The 20,735-nt window shown below is 32.6% G+C and overlaps 7 protein-coding genes across 10 annotated transcripts; 5 read left to right on the top strand and 2 right to left on the bottom strand.

Moving 5' to 3' along the window:
• Positions 1-332: 332 nt before the first annotated feature.
• On the bottom strand, positions 333-3,117 carry LOC128387998 (atlastin-2-like). The gene is made up of 2 exons (XM_053347325.1): positions 2,092-3,117; positions 333-2,023 (listed from the first exon to the last, which is right to left on the bottom strand). Exons 1-2 carry the CDS (start codon positions 3,008-3,010, stop codon positions 1,665-1,667), a joined length of 1,278 nt encoding a protein of 425 aa, XP_053203300.1. The 5' UTR covers positions 3,011-3,117; the 3' UTR covers positions 333-1,664.
• Positions 3,118-3,217: 100 nt separating this feature from the next.
• LOC128387999 (EEF1A lysine methyltransferase 1-like) lies at positions 3,218-4,680 on the top strand. The gene is made up of 2 exons (XM_053347326.1): positions 3,218-3,433; positions 3,529-4,680. Exons 1-2 carry the CDS (start codon positions 3,305-3,307, stop codon positions 4,027-4,029), a joined length of 630 nt encoding a protein of 209 aa, XP_053203301.1. The 5' UTR covers positions 3,218-3,304; the 3' UTR covers positions 4,030-4,680.
• A 280-nt stretch (positions 4,681-4,960) lies between these two features.
• On the top strand, positions 4,961-6,656 carry LOC128387997 (atlastin-2-like). The gene is made up of 3 exons (XM_053347324.1): positions 4,961-5,402; positions 5,467-6,132; positions 6,195-6,656. The coding sequence occupies exons 1-3, from the start codon at positions 5,150-5,152 to the stop codon at positions 6,575-6,577; spliced, it is 1,302 nt and encodes a 433-aa protein (XP_053203299.1). The 5' UTR covers positions 4,961-5,149; the 3' UTR covers positions 6,578-6,656.
• A 436-nt stretch (positions 6,657-7,092) lies between these two features.
• On the top strand, positions 7,093-15,472 carry LOC128388147 (terminal uridylyltransferase 7-like). 4 transcript variants are annotated; one of them, XM_053347517.1, is made up of 11 exons: positions 7,094-9,485; positions 9,614-9,983; positions 10,141-10,404; positions 12,387-12,433; positions 12,578-12,685; positions 12,762-12,797; positions 12,859-12,934; positions 13,003-13,137; positions 13,242-13,483; positions 13,568-14,612; positions 14,762-15,472. In XM_053347517.1, the coding sequence occupies exons 1-10, from the start codon at positions 7,374-7,376 to the stop codon at positions 13,634-13,636; spliced, it is 3,459 nt and encodes a 1,152-aa protein (XP_053203492.1). In that variant the 5' UTR covers positions 7,094-7,373; the 3' UTR covers positions 13,637-14,612; positions 14,762-15,472. The 4 variants fall into 4 exon arrangements, with proteins under 4 accessions (XP_053203495.1, XP_053203494.1, XP_053203492.1 ...); XM_053347518.1 differs by having other exon boundaries at positions 7,095-9,485; positions 10,141-10,392; XM_053347520.1 differs by lacking the exons at positions 12,387-12,433; positions 12,578-12,685; positions 12,762-12,797; ... (3 more) ...; positions 13,568-14,612; positions 14,762-15,472 and adding an exon at positions 11,968-12,141 and having other exon boundaries at positions 7,093-9,485; positions 10,141-10,392.
• Positions 15,473-15,737: 265 nt separating this feature from the next.
• Positions 15,738-16,795, bottom strand: LOC128388150 (EEF1A lysine methyltransferase 1-like). The gene is given in 3 exon segments (XM_053347524.1): positions 15,738-16,549; positions 16,645-16,692; positions 16,694-16,795. Coding segments are annotated over 3 exon segments (624 nt in total). The 5' UTR covers positions 16,769-16,795; the 3' UTR covers positions 15,738-16,048.
• Positions 16,796-16,956: 161 nt separating this feature from the next.
• LOC128388149 (atlastin-2-like) lies at positions 16,957-18,913 on the top strand. The gene is made up of 2 exons (XM_053347522.1): positions 16,957-17,999; positions 18,060-18,913. The coding sequence occupies exons 1-2, from the start codon at positions 17,072-17,074 to the stop codon at positions 18,407-18,409; spliced, it is 1,278 nt and encodes a 425-aa protein (XP_053203497.1). The 5' UTR covers positions 16,957-17,071; the 3' UTR covers positions 18,410-18,913.
• A 141-nt stretch (positions 18,914-19,054) lies between these two features.
• On the top strand, positions 19,055-20,728 carry LOC128388148 (atlastin-2-like). Its single transcript, XM_053347521.1, has 2 exons — positions 19,055-20,168; positions 20,235-20,728. The coding sequence occupies exons 1-2, from the start codon at positions 19,250-19,252 to the stop codon at positions 20,645-20,647; spliced, it is 1,332 nt and encodes a 443-aa protein (XP_053203496.1). The 5' UTR covers positions 19,055-19,249; the 3' UTR covers positions 20,648-20,728.
• The last annotated feature ends 7 nt before the right edge of the window (positions 20,729-20,735 follow it).

The raw sequence follows: 20,735 nt of genomic DNA, 5'->3' as shown, positions 1-20,735 counted from the left end.
GTTTACGGATATCCGAGTATTTGATATTATTGTTATCACTTTTTATCATTATTTCACCTTCACTATCAGTTATCATTTCTCATTTTGATATGTCATTGATTTCTGGCTCTCTCTCTCTCTCTTTCTGAACTCTGATAATGATGATAACGATATTATTGATGATGGTTTAATGTTGCAGATACAAATGATGATCAAGATGATGATGGGATAATCTTAAATCGAAATAAAAAAATAAATATATCCAAAGATGTGAAAATATCTTTTTCACATCAATCAACATATAAAACCCATGAGAATCTTGATTTTCTCAACTTTTCCTTTTCCTCCTTTGATTCCTCCATCTTCATTTGTCTTCCAATTGCATTTATCCTCTGAAAATATCACATTTCAAGAGATGATAATGATGATAATAATAAAGATATTAATGTTAGATAGTAAGACAACATGATATTACTGAGATGAACGAGAATGAAAATGATGACCAATCGATGATGATGATGACCATCATCATGATGAATCTAATCAATCCATGTCCAGTTTTTCACAATCCAAACTATTGGTATGATCTTTCATGAGATGAGATTGTTTTTCATTTTGAAGGTTTCATTTATTATCATCATTATTGTCATCTTTCCATTTCCTTTTAGATGATAATTAATATACTCTCATCATGTTCAAGTTAAACTAACATCCATGAGATGATGATATTGTCATTGGCTTGTTAGTAGTTTCATTTTGAAAATAGCAACAGATAACATGAAAGTTATAATTGACTCTCATCATCATCATTTATCGTTATCATGGTTCTCATAAATCAACTTATCATTTTGATAATAACGTTAATATCTTATATCCAATAACAACGTCAAATTGAAATTATATTAAATCATTACATGTTTAGGATACTATGGAAAATTTCACAGTCTTAAATTACAGAAATCATCCGCTTTTATTAATGGATTAACTGTAATTTCAAGACTTTTGAGTCCACAGAAATTGAATAATTTTATGGTCACTTTGGATACCGATATGCTGAGAACGTGTGATCTTTGCCAATTAACAGTTTTTCGGCTCTTTTCGGAATTGGTCGAATTTATTCTGCTCACAATGAGGAAATTGACTCGAAAGTTTCCAGTATGAAAGATGTGTTTCCATTTGGGCGAGTGTTTTTTGAGACACCGTTTGTATTTACAGATCTCCATCGAATCAATGTCACTCCGCTTCATCGAGAAAGCTTTAGAATCGAAAGTGTGATCAAAATTTGGACATTTTGAATGAATCTTTCAAAGGAGATATTTAATAAATATTATTTGTACTTTTTGAGTCTTTCAGCTCCAAGTTGAGGTTCCATATAACGTTAAATGTTGAGAAAAGTACAACTCATGACTTTATGAGTTTTTTTGTAGGCTTATTTCGCAAAATAAGAGTAGAAATAGTAGCGCCAATTAAACGTCCACCTCTAATTATATTATTAGTGACCCAATCTATTAAATTATTGGTTGGAACTCCAGTCCTGTCGATTTCCTTAGCGCGTGTACTTCCATTTGATTGCTTTCGAGTCGATTATCAAAATTTTATCAATTTCTGAAAAATTTCACAAAGGGAGCATTTAGGATACATATATCTTTTAGTTTCAAATGAGTGTTAAGAAACATTTTAAAAGTTCATGGCCTTTTCAGCAAGACAAGACTCGCTACAGTAAAGGCAACAAATGCTCCAACTCCGATCATCTTGACCCAATCAATTTTACTCGGTCTATTGATGGAAGCTTCATTAATCTTGATGTAATTATTTAGCAAACTTCCAAAGTAAACAAACAAATCATCCCGAGCAGAAGACGCGAGCATTTTTTCACCATGAACTAATTGTATTTCGTTGTCGTACATTCGAATAGACAATTCCTGGGCAAAAAGAAACCCTTTCTCTTGAAAAGTGAAATGGAAAAGGGTTTTGGAATGATAAGAAGCCTTAATGATTTGCGAGATGTCTTTTATAGTTTGAGATTTCTTAATTGATTCCATTGCTTGAAAAAATAAAAGAAGATAAATAATTATTAATAAATAAACCTCATTGAAGGTAAAAAGAAAATACCTTTACTTTCTGCTAATTTCTTGAAGATATTCAGGACTTGCCAACATTGAGCTTCTTCTCCTCCAATTGATTTGGTGACAATTCTGTCTGGTGCTAATAGTGATGGAACCAATTCTCTAAGAGCTTTGACAAATTCAGGTTTCAGTTTACTTATTTTTCCATTAAAATCAAGATCTTCAGCTCGATCTCCAATTGAAGGTAACAAGAAAAAACCTATGTCCGAATAACACTTCTCCAAGTTTGCCCATGGAGAACAAAATTTATCCAGATGAATTTCTTTCTTGTATTTCAGGTAATTGTTTCCCCCCTTGAATCCAAATTCAAGTTCTCTTGACTTAGACAAAATTCGGATCACGAACAGCAATCGCTGAAAGCCGTCAACACCATTTTCTAACCCGACTTTATTAGCATATTCACTGAATTTTGATAAAATTGTAAAATCATTTGATTGAATGTTTCCCTTCTGATTATAGATTTGAATCGATGAAATAATTGTTGAAATGATGAAAAATTGACCGATTGTATCGTGGTCATTATGATCATCATAAAAACCCTGAATGTCCATTAAAATAACAACAATTTTTGAACCATCTTTTCGTGTCAATACAAAAGGTTTAGGCCATAAAGCGATTCCAATAGTATCTCGCTCGACGTCATCTCTCCATGAGAAACCTCTTAATGGTTCATCCAGATCACCAATCCAATCTTCTTGATCGTGTCGTTGTAAATATCGAAGGAAAAAGTTCAAAAGAAAAGATTTTCTTTTTCTCGCATCACCGACAATGGAAACAATAGCAACAGGTAAATCTCGGTGCTTTTCATTGAATGATGATAACCACTGAGAGTAAAGTTTCTCATCGAAAACGAATGTATTCCATCGCGAATTAAAATAAAATACTTTCAAAGGTTCGTTCATCATAATTCAATAGGTACACAGGTCACAATTTGTAAAACAAGATTCAAAAATTTTTAATTTAAAAATCAAAACAGAAAAAACTTTTTCAAAAAAATCCAATCGGTTTTTCACTCAAGTGAATTAATAGTTGAGCGCAATTTTCAATATTCACAAGAAAATCAACTAATCAATGAGATTGAATTTCGAGCCAAGAAAATCACTTTGGTAACAATTAAAATCTTGTCTCTTTCCAATTCTAAACTTTACAATCTAAACATTGTTGCAAATTGTGATTTCCAATTGTTGTTTGTAAACAAAATGTCGAATCTCGAAGATGATGATGATCCTCCTCATCTTTCGGCTGAATCGTTGGCAGCATTGAATGAATTTCTCTTGGAACAGAAAAACAATCAACAAGATGATTCAAAGAGCTTCTCTGAAGATTGGGTGAGTTAGAACTTTGTATTAATAATCATTTGATTTACAATTTGTTTCTTATTCTAATTCTAATTGTGATTCTAATTCTTTTCCTTCCATTGAAGGAATTGAGTCAATTCTGGTACGATGAAGAAACGACCCAATTCTTGGCCGATTCTCTCATTAAAACGATCAATGGAAATGGAGTAATCGGTTGCATCTCATGTCCAACTGTTTACATTAAATTACTTTCCATGATTAAGGAAAATGACAAATATTCTGATGTTCAAGTTTATCTTCTTGAATTTGATCAACGATTCGCTCGGTTAGGACCTAATTTCGTGTTCTATGATTATCGTGATCCTTTGGCCGTAAAAGAAGTTTTGTCCAGTTCTTTTTTCGATATTATTGTTTGTGATCCTCCATTTCTATCGGAAGAATGTCTCACCAAAGTCACCGAGACGATTAATTATCTGAAAAAGGAGAAAATTATTCTCAACACTGGAGCGATTCAAAGTAATTTGGTCGACAAATTGTTACAATTAAAACCAAGCTCAACTTTCATTCCAAGACACAAAAACAATCTCGCCAATCAATTTGCTTGTTTCTCTAATTTCCCAATTTAACCATCAAAGAAAATAAATCAACAATTAAAAGATGATCCAAAATTCGAAAAATTATTTATTAGTCAAAATGATAAAGGTTCTTAACAGCTAACTATTAATCAATCGGGTAATTCAAACGGCCAAGATCAGCTCGGAAAAGCTCAACACCTTGGTACTCATCCTTGAACCTTGCTGGTACCTCAATACAAATTGTTCTAATTCCCGGAAAAATGAGCCGTAGCGAACTTAATTTATCCAAATCAATAGAATCCAGATTATCCTTCACAAATGAAGGAAATAGAGCTTCTACCTCAATGTGGTCGAAAACGGGTACCAAGTTACCTTTGATCACTAGAATCATGTCAACCTGATCGAGATAAATCCTGAAACCTTTGGTAATGGTCATTTTTACATTCAACCAACGCTTACAAATAGTTGGAACACTTTCAAAATCCAAAATTGAATCTTCAACTTGATTATTTGGGGCAGAAATAACAAATTTAAAAAGACTCGGTGAGATTCTTGTATCATAAGGCAAATAAAAGTAAACACCAAAGAAAATATCTTCTTTATTACAAACTGAAGACATTTTATTAGAAATTCTCAATTTTTTCAGTTAAACAGGATAACATTAAAGATGGAGAGAAAACTGAACAAAGATAAATTGTCCTAAACAATTTACAAAGGTTCTTAAAGACCAAACAAAATGAGTTGTGAAAATGCGGATCTTTTGAATAAATTGTTTTGTCCAACATCAGGAAATTGTAATTGTAATTAATTTCCAATGAAAATTTTTTTCGCTTCTCTTAAATTCACGATAATTATGTTGACGAATTAACAAATTACTTCATTTTCCTATTGTCCTAATTATCACTCAAGTTATGGAATAGTCTAGATCAATGATGCTTATAATTTGGATTAGACTTTGTTTCAATCGATAAGATTGTCAAAGTTAATCAGGAGGTTGATACAATTACCATCATCATTAATTGATTGATTTCCTATTGTTTTGAACACTCAAAAGACACTTTTGTATTTACTTGATGTATTTTGTAATTTTGGTTGCCAATCTATGAAATAAATTGTAGTTAATTTTATGGTTCCATTTGATCATCGTGATAGCAATTAATTCATTTGAATCATGAACTCACCTTTACCAATCATCTGGTTAAACCCAAAAACTCATAAATTTCAATTCAATGACTTGATGTTTGTCGATATGCTTTTTACAGATGAATCTCTGGAAAAAGGTATCAAAGATTTACCTGTGGCAATTGTATCCATTAATGGCGATTCGAGAACAGGTAAATCATTTCTCTTGAACTTTTTCCTTCGATATTTACAACGGTACGACCAAGAAAACTGGATTGGTTCAGAGGACGAACCATTAACAGGTATTTACTGAAGATCATCATCATCATTTGAATTATTTCATGATGAGATTCAAACTTGTTCCAGGCTTTTCATGGAGACCTGGAATCGATAGAGATACGCGCGGTATCGTGTTATGGTCTAAACCATTGATCATTAAACGTAGAGATGGTACTAAGATTGTAGTTCTATTGATGGACACTCAAGGTTTTTCCAGTGAATCTATTGAAGAGGAACAATTTTTCGCCATCTCCAACCTGATTTCTTCCACTCTAATCTACAATCAGTCACGAAATATTCAGAGTAAAGACATAAGCAACTTATGTAAATTCAGTGAATGTCTTCCCCAAGAATCTCGAGTACCTGGTGATCAGATTGTTCAAAAGTTATTGATTCTCGTGAGGGATTGGGCTTACGTCTCAGACTATAACTATGGTAATGAAGGTGGTCGAAAATTTCTCAACTATAAACGAACCGTTCAAATGTCGAAACTTGAATCGTCATGGAGATCGTTAGATCAATGTTACTCTGATATGGACTGTTTTCTTTTACCTTCGCCTGGAGAAAATGTTGATGATATTCATTTCGATGGAAGGATAAGCAAAATAAGACCTGATTTCGTTGGATATCTCAAAGAATTGGTCATATCCTTATTGTCGCCAGAAAATATTGTTATCAAATCTTGGGAAGGAGAAGAGCAGAAACTTTGGCAAGTTTCTAATCGATTCAGTTTACTTGCGAAACAATTAAATGGTAAATACATTTAATCGATTGAAAGAATTTACAAATTGACCTAAATATTAATGTTTCCATAGATCACAATAAGATTGATGTTGAAAAACTGTTTATCTCTCATGAAGAAACGAGTGCTGAAAATGCCTTGAAAAAAGCTCGAATTCAGTTCATCGATGATATTATGAAATCTTACGCAGGGGATCCTAATTTAATGGAAATTTTCACCTCAGCTAAAGCCAAAGCCCTTGGAATCTTCCAAGTCGAATGTCGATCTATTAATAATGAACTTCGAACTGTTAAACAGCTCAAGTTGATTGAATTTTTCTCCTACTACGAGCATCAGATTGGAACTGATTCTCTTCATGATGGTCAACAAGCTCGATGGTCGAATACAGTTGATAGTGTTCGAAATAGTGTTTACAATATGACCCAATATGTAAGATCCATTTTCTATAACAATTAATTGTGATCACAATCGTAAACGATTCGTAAGGTGCGTTTGAATAAACTGTCAACTATTAAAATCAACATCGAACAATTTATTTATTTTCTTTTTTCTCAATTGGAAGAAAAATCTTTGCTTTTATTCATCTCAATCAAGTTTATGTAAATTATTTCTCGACAATAAATTGATTGTTAATACAAAAAGATCTTGAGTACAATTAAAGTTTTAGTGAAATTCTGTTTTAATTTACATTGTAAATTGTACTTCAACCAAGCCAATGTTTCATACAAATTATACTTCAGGATTACCTGAAGGTCCAAACGGACAAATTTTGTTGGGTTTGCATTTTAGTTTTCATGTTTGTGATAATTAATGTTAATTGATTATTAAAAATTTTAAAAGTGAAAAATTAAAATTAAAAAAATTCTCATTTATAGTTTGTTTTTTCCTCGAGAGATGGTAGCACTTTTTCGATGTTCGATTGTTCAATTTATCGATCAATCGATTTGAGAAAATACATTTTAAGAAAATTTTTTTAAGATTCTTAATGGATTTTAATTTATGCTTTTGAGTTCATTTAATTGGTTTCTCTTTAATTAAATTTAATTTGCGTTCTTCATGGTCCAACTAATTGCTTTGTTTGACACTGGTTTCAATTTACTTTAATTCCACTGGAAATTTTATTCCTTCATCTCTTCAGTTTCTTTCAAGGTTTTGGTTTCATCTAAACCAAAGAAGCTTTTTTCTTTCTCTCTTGTGTTTTGTTTTATTTTTTTGGTGATCTTTTGATTTCTGTTCTTTTTTCGTGATAATCATGATGACTACGGATGGAAATGTTGATCGTCAGCTTCTCGCTTTATATAATCAGAATTGTATCAGCAAGACTGATCAAGAATATCTTTATAGGTGTGAACTATGTCGGATTAAATTCAAAGAATATGTCCTTTCTTCGCATATCTCAGAAGATAGAAAACATCGGAATAAACGTACTTCATTCAAGGAAGATATCACTATCTTCAGTTTGCCTGAACCCTGTAAAGCTCAATTACGTGCCATTGATGGAATGGTTGAAAGATATTCTGGTAGATTATTGACTGAAAAGCAAAAAGATCTTCGAATGGCAGCAGTCCGAGAGATTGAAGCGACAATTAATGTTTGGTTTCCTGGAACAAGGATCTATTTAAGACCCTACGGTTCAATAGTATCAGGATTTGCTTTGGACAATTCTGATGTTAATGTTGAATTAGTTTTGGAAAATGAAGATAAATATAATTCTGCTCAGATATTGCAAAATGTTGCAATGAAAATGTCATTAGATATGGAAGTTTATACTGAGATTCAGAAAGAGTTTGACATCTCATCTCCAAGGTTCTCGTTTCGGTATTCATCTCATTTTCTTGGTCAAGAAAAACCGAAAATTCATTTTGGTGTTTACTCCAGTTCAAGTCTTGAGGTTGCTGAACTATTGGCAAAATATGAATCCTTTGATCCAAGAGTCGCTAAACTTGCCGCTTGCTTCAAATTATGGGCCCGTAATTGTGGATTTGATCGAGCCGATCATGGTTTCTGGCCATCACACTCTTTTCACATTATGGTGATCCATTTTCTACAACAAACTTCACCTCCCGTTTTACCAAGTCTTTTCCCACTTGATGGATCAACACCATCCAAAGAAGCGATAGAAGAAAAATATTCAGTTTTAAGAAGCAATTGGCCTTCACGAAATAAACAAACTCTTGGTCAATTGTGGTTACAACTTTTGGCTTATTACGCCAAAGATTTCAATAGAGATAATGTTGTTAACATTCGTGGCCTTGAATTAACTTTGTCTTCCAAAAATTGGACTACCTGCATTCTTGCTGTTGAAGATCCAGTCCACCATAGTCATAATTTGAGTCGGAGTATCGGAAGAAAAGAACTGTATTACAATTATCAACACAATTTGCTTAGAACCTACAGATACTTCATGATTCCTCGAACTGCAGAAAGGTGTCTTATTAATCTTGACGATTTCAGCCAAGAACTTCGTTCACCTTGTTTCCGAACGTTAATGGCTTCTGAAGATAGTGATGATGATGAAACGAAAGACAAAGGATCAGATGAAGAATTTGATGCTGACGAATCTCGTGGTGAAACAAAAGCAAGTAAAAAAGAACTTAATTTTACTTATAATATAAAACTGGCCAAGAAATTCGGAATTTCTTACCGTCTTAAAGACGAAATTAGTGTAAGATGGGCTTCTCTTACACACGAACACTTTTGGTATACACTAGAGTTTCATCTTAACCCTTGTTTCAAATTACCACAAAAGTATTGTATAAAATGTAAACGTATCGATCATTTCAAAAAGGATTGTCCCGCTGAGAAGTTACCTGATTTGATTCCTGTTCCTAGCACTTTGTTTCCAGAACAATCAGCTCGATTAGACGAAGTTTGCTCTAGACTTTATTACAGCGAACGATTGGACGATAATTATGAACAAGTTCATGAATCTATATTGGAATCACTCACGAGTTTGGTTCGTGAGATTTATCCTGACGCTAACTTGCAACTTTTTGGCTCATCTAAAAATGGTTTTGGTGCAAAAAAATGTGATCTTGATATTTGTTTGACTTTTAGAGATAATGAAGATGGTAGAGGTATTGATCAAACGGAAGTCATTAAAAAACTTGCTGATGAATTTAAGAAACATGGCCAAAGGATCTCAAATTTACAACCAATTCCACAGGCTAAAGTTCCAGTGCTTAAATTGCGATTCAAATCAAATCGAAAAATTGTAAAAGGAAGATCAACTCCAGAACATTTCGACTGTGATATTAGTCTGTACAATCTACTCGCAAGCCATAATACCAGGTTACTTCGTACCTATTGTCAAGTCGATGATCGTGTGGCGATGTTGGGATTCACTGTCAAACAATTTTTCAAGGTTTATTCATTTTCTATCATTTACTATTGGTTTATCTTTTACTTATCTTTTCTTAATTTTAGATAAAAACATCTCTCAACATCCTCTCAATCTCAATCTTAATCTTAATCATCTTCATTTTCTTTTAGAAATGTGGTATCTGTGATGCATCCAAAGGGAGTCTATCATCTTACGCTTATACTCTGATGACTCTTTACTATCTACAAAGATGCAGCCCTCCAGTTATACCAATTTTACAAGAGCTTTATGATGGTGACTCTCCACCGGAGCGAACTGTCGATGGTTACAATACATGGTTTTTCGATGATATTGATTCACTTGCACAACGATGGACTCACTACAATTCTAATAAGCTAACTGTTGGTAATCTATTCTATGGATTTTTAAAATTTTACGCTGAAATTTTTCCATTCGAAGCATTGGTTGTTTGTATCCGGCGATCACAAGATCTCACAAAAATGGAAAAGAAATGGACTGGAAGGCGTATTGCTATTGAGGGTAATTGTTTAGTCAACCAATTAATATCTTCCTCTGTTTATAAGCCTTTTATTTAGAATCTTGAAAAGATTTTCTTTTAATCCCTGTGTAAATTTAATTTAATTTTCTCTTTTTTTCTCTCGTCTTGTTTGTCTCATATTTATCCTTCTCTTTTCAGATCCATTCTTACTTTCTCACAATCTTGGCCAAGGTATCGAATCAGAGATGGCTCGTTACATTAAAGCCTCTATAATTCTTGGAAGAAATCGATTAGGTAATCAACCTGATAATTTTGATGGATATAATTCGTGGACTGATTATTTCTTTGATGCTCGTTATCTAAATGATGGACCTTTTCCAAGAGGTCGAGGATGTCATTATTGCAGCAGGATTGGTCATCAAAAGAATAACTGCCCTGAGAGAATTAGAGGTAAAAATAAAGGTGATTCACCAAGAGCCATTTTAAAGCAATTAAAACAAGGAAATAGAAATCGAAAAGCATTTGTTTTAAATGAGTATCTGGATAACGAAGTACAATCTCCTTCTAAACAATCACTTTTACATAATGTTCAGCGTCAGATGCAGCGTTTAAATCTTAAAAAATCCCAACAAGGTCAACTATCAAACCGATCACAATATTTAGAGTTATCGTCTCCCTCTATGAGCGGCATTATGGCCAATAGCCCAAATGAACGTTATCGAACAAGTGATAGAACTCTTTACAATCCTAATACCAATTCACACCAGTCTTATCCTCATCATCAACCACAATTCTTTCGTCAACAACCATCTAATCATCAAACGATATGGCGACCCTCATCTGGCAATAGTAATCCACATTTTAACAATAATAATCATCATCATAATAACGATCATCATCATCATCTCAAACGTAACGACCCACCTAATTTTCATCCGCAGCGTCAATATCAACAAAATTCACCGCAAATCTCAGGAAACATTAATAGACATGCTAACTTGCGATTTAGCAGCCCTCGAACTCCCCGTAGCAATTATGGTCACCATGATGATTACATTTTACGATCTCCCGAATTCCCAGAACTCGACAATTCATCTAATCGTCAACCTAACTGACGTCGTTGATTATAACTTCATTTAATTTTTGGAGAGAAAGATCAGTTAGATATTTCGTATGGGAAAACATAAATATGAATAAATCCAGTTCAGTAAACTTCAGTACCATCAATAATTAAATATTATTGAACAACTGATAAATTGTAATGTTAACAAACGATAACAAATCACAGCAATTTGATGCTATACCAATGAAGAAAAAAAAATGATTAGATGATTTAATAATTAACCAATCCAGCGAAGAGAAAAAGATTACTCAGATTTGATAATACAATAATTTTAGTTGATTCAACTAATTGTTAACCAGAAAAGGAAAATCATCTTCCCATTTGACAATTAGAGATTATTGTGAAAATTTGCTAATCATTTTCGTTCCCTTTGTATCGCCAATCCGCTCCACTCTAATTACATTTACTCCTTTTTCCGTTGTCTAAAAAGCTCTTAGATTTCTTATTGTGATTCCAAAATTTTTAATTAGTATTTTGTTAATCATCTAAGAAATATTTTATTTAAAAGAGAGAAAGAGAGAGAAAAAGTCAAGATCAATGTCGATATTTAATTGTTTTTACTGTCACAAAATCTTAAATATTAATCATCTTTTCCATAAATTCTCTTAATCATCATCTTCACCATTTAGACCATTGATAAAATAACTAAATCTTTGTTGAAGATTAATTATCATTCAACCATCGATTTGATTTATGTTTTCATTATAATTGAAACATAACCAATTAAGAACAATTGAATAATTTCCATGTGTAAAAGCAATTTGTTTCTGTAACATTGAGAATTTAATGTTAATTGTAAATTGGAAAGAAGATCAAACATGTTAATTATTAATAACTATTAAGTAAATGTTACAATTAAATAATAATCTTCTTTTTTGTTCTACTATTTTCCTACAATTAAGCCCCGTGGAGAAAAGTGAATCCAACTTGAATCTGATTTAATCGACCATAAACTAACCATGGCTATCGAACCTTTAAACCCACAAGATGATCAAAACACTTGATTGTAATTCTATTAACAATAATTATTAATAAGAATAATTAAAAAACAAGCCCATCTCTCTATTTACAACTAACTTAAATCTCTTAATTCCTTAATTCCTTAATCATCTTCATCGTCTCTGATTAATTTCCTCAATCCCACAATCTAGTTAAGGTGAAAATCCCCTCGAGTCCTTGTGGAGGAAAAAGACTTGACTGTTTACTTCATTTTCTCGTTGTTTTTGTTTGAATTTTGTTTTCTTTTTCTTAATTGTGCTTTTGTGATTCGATAATCAAATGATTAGAAATATGAGTGAATTAACTGTCGCTTCTTCATTAGCCCAAGTTCTCAATAGGATCAAACAAGCTTGTGATAAAAGGCCAGAGGTAAGTATATTAATCAGAATCAATTTTATTTCTCCTCTTTGATTATCTTCACCTATTTTCCTTTCATCATATGTTTTTTGTTGACATTTGTAAATTCTCATTGATTGATTATTTTCATGGTTTTAATTGTTTCTTTTCTTAAAGAATCTTCGTAAAATCAATGTAAGATTAGTCGCTGTGAGTAAAACAAAACCAAAACAATTAATTATCGACGCTTATGGTTATGGACAAAGACATTTCGGTGAAAATTATGTAAGTGTCTTTACTATCATTTGATTTATTTTGATTGTTTGCTGCAATTAAATCATTGTTTTCTTTTTGAAATCAGGTTAATGAACTTTCTGAGAAAAGTCATGATCAAGAGGTAAGTTAATTGTCAACTTTGTGATTAGTAAATGACTCTAATATTATGAGGATATTTCAAGTTGTTGAATAAATGTCCAGATATTCAATGGCACTTCATTGGGAGAGTACAGAAGAAGCAGATTAACAAATTACTTGGTAATTAGATTGAAATGTTGTTAATTGTTGACAGATATTTAATTTTGTTTGTTTTTCTTTCTAATTAGGATCAAAAAACTTGAGTATTTGGGAGACAATTGATAGTCAATTGATTGCTGATCTTGCCAATTCCTCATTGAAACGCAACTTTCCTGGCAAAAGAGTGAAAATTATGGTCCAAGTTAATACAAGCGGAGAGGAAAGTGAGTCCTATTAATAATGTCGAGATGACCATTATTCATATGGCATAAAATGGACACTTAATCAACTTTTATTTCATCATTTGGATGTTTAATTTGCTAACTAGATAAAGGTGGAGTGGAGCCTGAAAAGGTTGTTGATTTGGTTAATCATATACGTACTAATTGTCAATCACTCGAGTTGGTTGGTCTTATGACTATTGGCTCTTACGATAATAGTCAAAGTGATGATCTTAATCCCGATTTTGAACAATTAGTTAAATGTAAACATGAAGTTTGCAGTAAATTTGACTACGATCCTGATGAATTTGAGTTATCAATGGGAATGTCATCTGATTTCGAGACTGCGGTTCGTTGTTATTACTTAGGCCAATTTTTAATTACTCATCGAGAAAATTTTCTAATCAATTGTTCTTATAATTTTTATTCTTAGATTCTAATGGGAAGTAGTAATGTGCGAGTCGGAAGTACGATTTTTGGGCGACGAGAGTACAAAAAGTAACCAAATTTGATGAAATAATCACGAACAATTTTCCAGCCAAATGATGAACTGATTTTGGATTTTCTGATTAGTTTACCAAATTTATTTTCCAATTAATGAATATTAACGATTATGAACCATTGAATTTTTGAATTTAATCTAAAGATTTCAAAATAGATACTTTATAAGTTCGACTCTTTCTAATAGTTAATGATTTATTCTCGGGACTAATCGATTATTTTCGATTTCGATCGTACAATTAAGCTAAATTCATAATTTAGATCAGTTTCAAAAGTGAACAAATTTAAACAAGAAGGACCTGAGTCTCATCTACACTAATACATTGAGCTCCAGTTCAATGTTATAAGCGAGTAAGCAATTAGGTGCATTCGCTAAATGGTTTGGTCATCGATTGAATTAAGTACAGTAGTAATTTCACTTGAAGAATATCAATTTTTTCTTTCGACTGTATATCGAAGTGTCAGTTACAAAAGTTTGGCGAATAGTTTATGGATCCATAGAATCGTATCGAGAACTAAGATAAAAATACTATTTTCTAGAATTGATATCGAAATAAGTTGGAATTTTTCCATGAAAATCGAAAAAAATCATTTTGTTAAACATACGAAAATTTCGGTATTTGTCACATCAATCGTTAAATTATTTCTCTTTGTGAATATTTTTCGCTCCAACAAAATGCCGACAATACGCAAAGAAATATCAACACAAAAAGTGATCAAGTATCGGTAAAAGTATCGATACAAAAATTTGTTGTTTATTTTTTTCTCTCTTGTTTTTGTTGTTGTTTTAAACGAATTGATATTTACCTTTAATGTCCGACAATTTGAACTGCATGGGGACCGATATGAGAATGGCGGAGGTACAAAAGTACGAAATGTTGAAGCGATATTACAGTTACTTCGAGAACCAAAGGATGGACAATAAAGATGTTCCTTGTTTAGACAATTGTTCATTGAGAACAAGCAAATTACAAAAAGTGAGTTTTTCTCTTTTCTCTTTCAGTGTCAATCATCTATAACATTTTCTTTTCTTCTCTCTTTCCCTCTTCTTTTTTTTTCTCTCACTTGTGATCTTCATCTCCACCATCATGGAAAACAAACTCTATCCATACGAATCTTCCATCAGCTTGAATTGGAATTGCAAAAAGTTCATGCGGCCCATGAAGAGTTGACTATGTCTTTCACTAGAATGGAAAATTGAGAAAACATGCGTCTCAAATTGGAAATAGACATTGGAATTCTGAGAGAAGAGAATAATAACCTAAAAGCAGAAAGAGATCTTCAGAAAAATGAACTGGAAGCTCAAAGATTAACGATTAAGGAACAAAGGGAATTGATTAATCTTCTTGACAATTCACTCAAAGCCTCACAAAGAACCGTCGCTGAACTGGAAGGTGAACTGTACAGACTAAAGTCATCGGAAAGAAACTCAAGTCAACTCGCTAATACAGTTACGAGCAATCGATCATCGTCACTGAATCTGTTCACCTCCGCCTCAGGTTCCAATTCTAATTGCAGTTCACAGGAAAATAACGCCAATCTAATCACGACCGATGAAACCAATAACAGCAACAATCGAAGCTCCATAATCAGAGCTCTTTTAGCGGAAAGAAAAAATTTCTCCGACCATCTAATAAGAAAGTGATCACTAATCAATTAGCCATATTATTTTTCCCCTTCTCTTCCTCGTGTATCAAAAATTAAACATCTCAATTGTTTCATTTATATTAGTTAATCATCTATCTTATCATGTAAAATGTACAACATATCAAAGTCACATAGACACTTAACTAAATCGCCCAAAAGTGCTAATAAACTCATCGCGCCATAAGAAAAATCATCACAATTGTTTCAAGTTTAATCATTAAAAATACTCAAAGAAAATCTGATCACCAAAATCACAATAACAGAAATTAAATTAATTGCTTCGTAAATTACAACGCTTATCAGTGAGAAAAAAACCCTTTCGACAATTAAACCATTCAGGTGATTATCTAATAATTGTTGTTCTTGACGATGATAAATCATTTTCATCATTAAAAATCAATTGATTATCATGGTCACTCTAATGGATAAATTTCTTGCTTGATTTACTGAGTTTTCAACAATAAATTCATTTACTCATACAGTAACAAATTGTTGCTAACAATTGGGAATTGAAAGGGAACAATTAAATAACTTCAATTGAATAGAGATTTTTGATTGACAATTATGTAGATGTTTAAATTTCCTTCAGAAATTTTGATTCCTTTAATTGATCATTTCCAATGCATAAACTGAACAATCAATGAATACATGAATGTGAATGTTGGTTAAAGTTTCTAAGAAATGGATGAATATGAAATTCAGACTGTTAATGCTGATAAAATTTTCTTTGATCATCTTTTAATTGTTGATTTATTTTCTTTGATGGTTAAATTGGGAAATTAGAGAAACAAGCAAATTGATTGGCGAGATTGTTTTTGTGTCTTGGAATGAAAGTTGAGCTTGGTTTTAATTGTAACAATTTGTCGACCAAATTACTTTGAATCGCTCCAGTGTTGAGAATAATTTTCTCCTTTTTCAGATAATTAATCGTCTCGGTGACTTTGGTGAGACATTCTTCCGATAGAAATGGAGGATCACAAACAATAATATCGAAAAATGAACTGGACAAAACTTCTTTTACGGCCAAAGGATCGCGATAATCATAGAACACGAAATTAGGTCCTAGCCGAGCGAATCGTTGATCAAATTCAAGAAGATAAACTTGAACATCAGAATATTTGTCATTTTCCTTAATCATGGAAAGTAATTTAATGTAAACAGTTGGACATGAGATGCAACCGATTACTCCATTTCCATTGATCGTTTTAATGAGAGAATCGGCCAAGAATTGAGTCGTTTCTTCATCGTACCAGAATTGACTCAATTCCTTCAATGGAGAGAAAAGAATTAGAATCACAATTAGAATTAGAATAAGAAACAAATTGTAAATCAAATGATTATTAATACAAAGTTCTAACTCACCCAATCTTCAGAGCTCTTTGAATCATCTTGTTGATTGTTTTCTGTTCCAAGAGAATTCATTCAATGCTGCCAACGATTCAGCCGAAAGATGAGGAGGATCATCATCATCTTCGAGATTCGACATTTTGTTTACAAACAACAATTGGAAATCACAATTTGCAACAATGTTTAGATTGTAAAGTTTAGAATTGGAAAGAGACAAGATTTTAATTGTTACCAAAGTGATTTTCTTGGCTCGAAATTCAATCTCATTGATTAGTTGATTTTCTTGTGAATATTGAAAATTGCGCTCAACTATTAATTCACTTGAGTGAAAAACCGATTAGACTTTTTTGGAAAAGTTTTTTGTTTTGATTTTTAAATTAAAAATTTTTTAATTTTTGAATCTTGTTTTACAAATTGTGACCTTTGTACCTATTGAATTAAGATGAACAAACCTTTGAAAGTATTTTGTTTTAATTCGCTATGGAATACATTTGTTTTCGATGAGAAACTTTACTCTCAGTGGTTATCATCATTCGATGTAGAGCTAAGAGATTTACCTGTTGCTATTGTTTCCATTGTCGGTGATGCGAGAAAAGGAAAATCTTTTCTATTGAACTTTTTCCTTCGATATTTACAACGACACGACCAAGAAGATTGGATTGGTGATCTGGATGAACCATTAAGAGGTTTCTCATGGAGAGATGGCGTTGAGAGAGATACTGTTGGGATCGTTTTATGGCCTAAACCTTTTGTATTGACTCGAAAAGATGGTTCAAAAATTGTTGTTATTTTAATGGACACTCAGGGTTTTTATGATGATCACACAAAGCACGATACAGTCCGCGAATTTTTCACCATTTCAACGATTAGTTCATCGATTCTAATCTATAATCTCAATGGAAACATCCAATCAAATGATTTAATAAATTTATCCGAATTCAGTGAATATGCTAAAGTTTATGCTGGTGAAGCCAAAATAGAAAATGGAATTGAGGCCTTTCAGCAATTGTTGTTCGTGATCCGAGATTGGTCTAATCGTAAGGAATTTGAATTTGGACTCAAAGGAGGATATGATTTCTTGGAATACAAGAAAGAAAGTCAGAAAGATAAATTCTGTTCTCTATGGGCCAAATTGGAGAAGTGTTATTTGGACATTGATTGTTGTTTGTTACCTTCGCTTGGAGACAAAGCTGAAGATCTCGATTTCAATGGAGAAATAAGTAAATTGAAACCTGAATTTGTCAAAGCTCTCAGAGAATTAGTTCCATCACTATTAGCACCAGACACAATTGTCACTAAATCAATTGGAGGAGAGGAAGCTCAATGTTGGCAAGTCTTAAAGATCTTCAAGAAATTGGCAAAAAATAAAGGTAATTTTCTACCTTTGATTCAGTCTTATTTTTATATCTCTCTTCTTTTCTTTTCTTTAGTTATGGAATCTAAGAAATCGCAATTTATAAAAAACGGCCCCATCATCATTGAGGCTTTTGATGATTCCAAAACATTTTTCCATGCCTTATTTCCTGGTAAAACGTTTGATCTTGCACTGATACTGGCTATTCAAATGTATGACAACAGAACAGATTTAATTTATGATGATCACGTGTCTTCTAAACGCGCGGAGTTAATTGTTTACTGTGAACGTATTCGAGATGAGGCCATCAAAAAGAACGAAGCTTCCACCAGTAGGCCAAGAAATATCGATTGGCTCAAAGTGAGCGGAGTCGTAGCCACAATCGCCTTTACTGTAGGGAAACTGATCTTGCTAAAGAGACTATGAGTTTTTAAAACTAACACTCATTTGAAAGCCAGAGAGATAAATGACTCGATATAAATACTCCCCTTGGGAAATTTTACAGAAACTGATTAAATTTTGATAACACTTTCAATCGGAGCTTTTCGGGGAGTTTTATAAATAAACACTCGATGGATCAAAAACAATCCATAAAGGAGATACATCAAATCTTTCATAATGAAAACTTTCGAGTCAAAATATAAGTTAAATTGTCAATCTCCTCATTAGGAGCAGAATCTATTTGACCAATTCTGACAAAAGACGATAAATTGTCACTCGACAAAGCTCATACGTTTGCATTACATCTAAAGTTAATTGTAAACATTAATGACTAGCAAATGATAATCAAATGTTCTGACGATTGAAACAATTGAACAAAGTATTCAATTGTGTAGCAGTTTAATTTTATTAGGCACTCCGAGCCTTTTTTTAGCCCTTCAACAATGAAACCTAAACTTATTCAAACAAACAATTAAATTGATTAGTTTCAATTATTAATCTTTTTCAATCAGTTCATTTCGAGACTGGAAATTTTCACGTTTATTTCTCTGATCAAATTTATCAATATTCTATCCATTATCTATTTTCGACTTTGAAATTTTCCACGGGCGATCGATTTTTTTTGAAAGTCGAGATCGATCAATTTTCTTCATCAGAAATCGATGTGATCGATCAATTTTTCGGATCAAAAGTTTTGATTCAAAACAAAATCTCAAGAGTAACGATGTTGTTACCTTTTTGAAAGACCGATTGGACTTTTCTCCGTTTTAGTTTCTATTTTTTTACCGATTTTCCAACTGTGACCTTTGTTCCTGTAGAATTATAATGATCGAACCTCTGAAAGTTATTTATTTTGATTCGCAATCAAATGAATTTGTCTTCGATGAGAAAGGCTACTACGAGATGTTATTATCATGGGAAGATGGTATAAGTAATCTGCCTGTTGCTATTGTTTCCATTGTCGGTGATGCGAGAAAAGGAAAATCTTTTCTATTGAACTTTTTCCTTCGATATTTACAACGACACGACCAAGAAGATTGGATTGGTGATCTGGATGAACCATTAAGAGGTTTCTCATGGAGAGATGGCGTTGAGAGAGATACTGTCGGGATCGTTTTATGGCCTAAACCTTTTGTATTGACTCGAAAAGATGGTTCAAAAATTGTTGTTATTTTAATGGACACTCAGGGTTTTTATGATGATCACACAAACCACGATACAGTTAGTCAATTTTTTACAATTGCAACGATTATTTCATCGATTCAAATCTATAATCAGAAGGGAACCATTCAATCAAATGATATTACAATTTTATCCAAATTTAGTGATTATGCTGATAGAGTGGCAAACGAAACTGGAGTCAAAGCCTTCCAGCGATTGTTGTTCATGATCCGAGATTGGTCTAATCGTAAGGAATTTGAATTTGGACTCAAAGGAGGATATGATTTCCTGGAATACAAGAAAGAAAATCAGAAAGATAAATTCTGTTCTCCATGGGCCAAATTGGAGAACTGTTATTCGGACATTGGTTGTTGTATGTTACCTTCACTGGGAGACAAAGCTGAAGATCTCGATTTCAATGGAGAAATAAGTAAATTGAAACCTGGATTTGTCCAAGCTCTCAGAGAGTTAGTGCCATCTATTTTGTCACCCGATAGAATTGTCACCAAATTATATGGAGGAAAGGAAATTGAATGTTGGAGGATCTTGAATCTCTTTAAAGAAGCGACCGAACAACTTACATGTAAATTTAATTCATTTACAAAATTTCTTGTCTCTGATGATTAACTCTTCTTTTACTTTCATTCAGCAATCAAATCAATTGATATTGAGGAATATGGATTGACCAGTAACATTTCCATAATCAATAATGCTCATTTACTAGCCAGACATCATTATTTGGAGCAACTTCAATGTTTTGAACAATCTGAACAAAAAGCTCTCCAAAAAGAACATTTCGATGCCGCTGAAACGGCAGCTCTTGAATTGTTTGATGAAAAAACAGAATTAATCGACGATGAGCAAGATGAAATCGACATTGCAAAATTGGAGCTGGTCCAGTTCTTCGCGCACACCCGCGAAATTTTTCCTCAACTGCCGCGATCAAGTCTAAAAGAAGCCTCGAAAATGTCTCTATTCCACATAAAGTGGGGCGTTTTACTCGGAATGGGTCTCGCTGGGGCCGCTACATGTGCGAAACTCTATTTTATCAAAACTATATGACCTCTTTTTGCAAAATCGCTATTGAGATTTATTTGAATCGAACTTTTAGTTTGTAAAGAAATGGAACCAATTTAAAATATTTTGTCTT

This window comes from Panonychus citri, unplaced genomic scaffold, assembly GCF_014898815.1.
Source record: "Panonychus citri isolate SS breed McGregor unplaced genomic scaffold, ASM1489881v1 Contig00095, whole genome shotgun sequence".
NCBI lineage: Eukaryota > Metazoa > Arthropoda > Arachnida > Trombidiformes > Tetranychidae > Panonychus > Panonychus citri.
Note: the sequence above shows the minus strand (reverse complement) of the source record. Positions and strands in the feature narration are given on the sequence as shown.

Coding starts and splice junctions, on each gene's coding strand:
- LOC128388148 (XM_053347521.1), top strand. CDS start 19,250: ATGATCGAACCTCTGAAAGTTATTTATTTTGATTCGCAATCAAATGAA. Junction 20,169..20,234: donor AGCGACCGAACAACTTACAT/GTAAATTTAATT, acceptor ACTTTCATTCAG/CAATCAAATCAATTGATATT.
- LOC128387998 (XM_053347325.1), bottom strand. CDS start 3,010: ATGATGAACGAACCTTTGAAAGTATTTTATTTTAATTCGCGATGGAAT. Junction 2,024..2,091: donor GAAATTAGCAGAAAGTAAAG/GTATTTTCTTTT, acceptor TATTTTTTCAAG/CAATGGAATCAATTAAGAAA.
- LOC128388149 (XM_053347522.1), top strand. CDS start 17,072: ATGAACAAACCTTTGAAAGTATTTTGTTTTAATTCGCTATGGAATACA. Junction 18,000..18,059: donor GAAATTGGCAAAAAATAAAG/GTAATTTTCTAC, acceptor TCTTTTCTTTAG/TTATGGAATCTAAGAAATCG.
- LOC128387999 (XM_053347326.1), top strand. CDS start 3,305: ATGTCGAATCTCGAAGATGATGATGATCCTCCTCATCTTTCGGCTGAA. Junction 3,434..3,528: donor AGAGCTTCTCTGAAGATTGG/GTGAGTTAGAAC, acceptor CTTCCATTGAAG/GAATTGAGTCAATTCTGGTA.
- LOC128388147 (XM_053347517.1), top strand. CDS start 7,374: ATGATGACTACGGATGGAAATGTTGATCGTCAGCTTCTCGCTTTATAT. Junction 12,686..12,761: donor GACATTTCGGTGAAAATTAT/GTAAGTGTCTTT, acceptor TTTTGAAATCAG/GTTAATGAACTTTCTGAGAA. Junction 12,935..13,002: donor GCAGATTAACAAATTACTTG/GTAATTAGATTG, acceptor CTTTCTAATTAG/GATCAAAAAACTTGAGTATT.
- LOC128387997 (XM_053347324.1), top strand. CDS start 5,150: ATGAACTCACCTTTACCAATCATCTGGTTAAACCCAAAAACTCATAAA. Junction 5,403..5,466: donor AGAGGACGAACCATTAACAG/GTATTTACTGAA, acceptor AACTTGTTCCAG/GCTTTTCATGGAGACCTGGA. Junction 6,133..6,194: donor ACTTGCGAAACAATTAAATG/GTAAATACATTT, acceptor ATGTTTCCATAG/ATCACAATAAGATTGATGTT.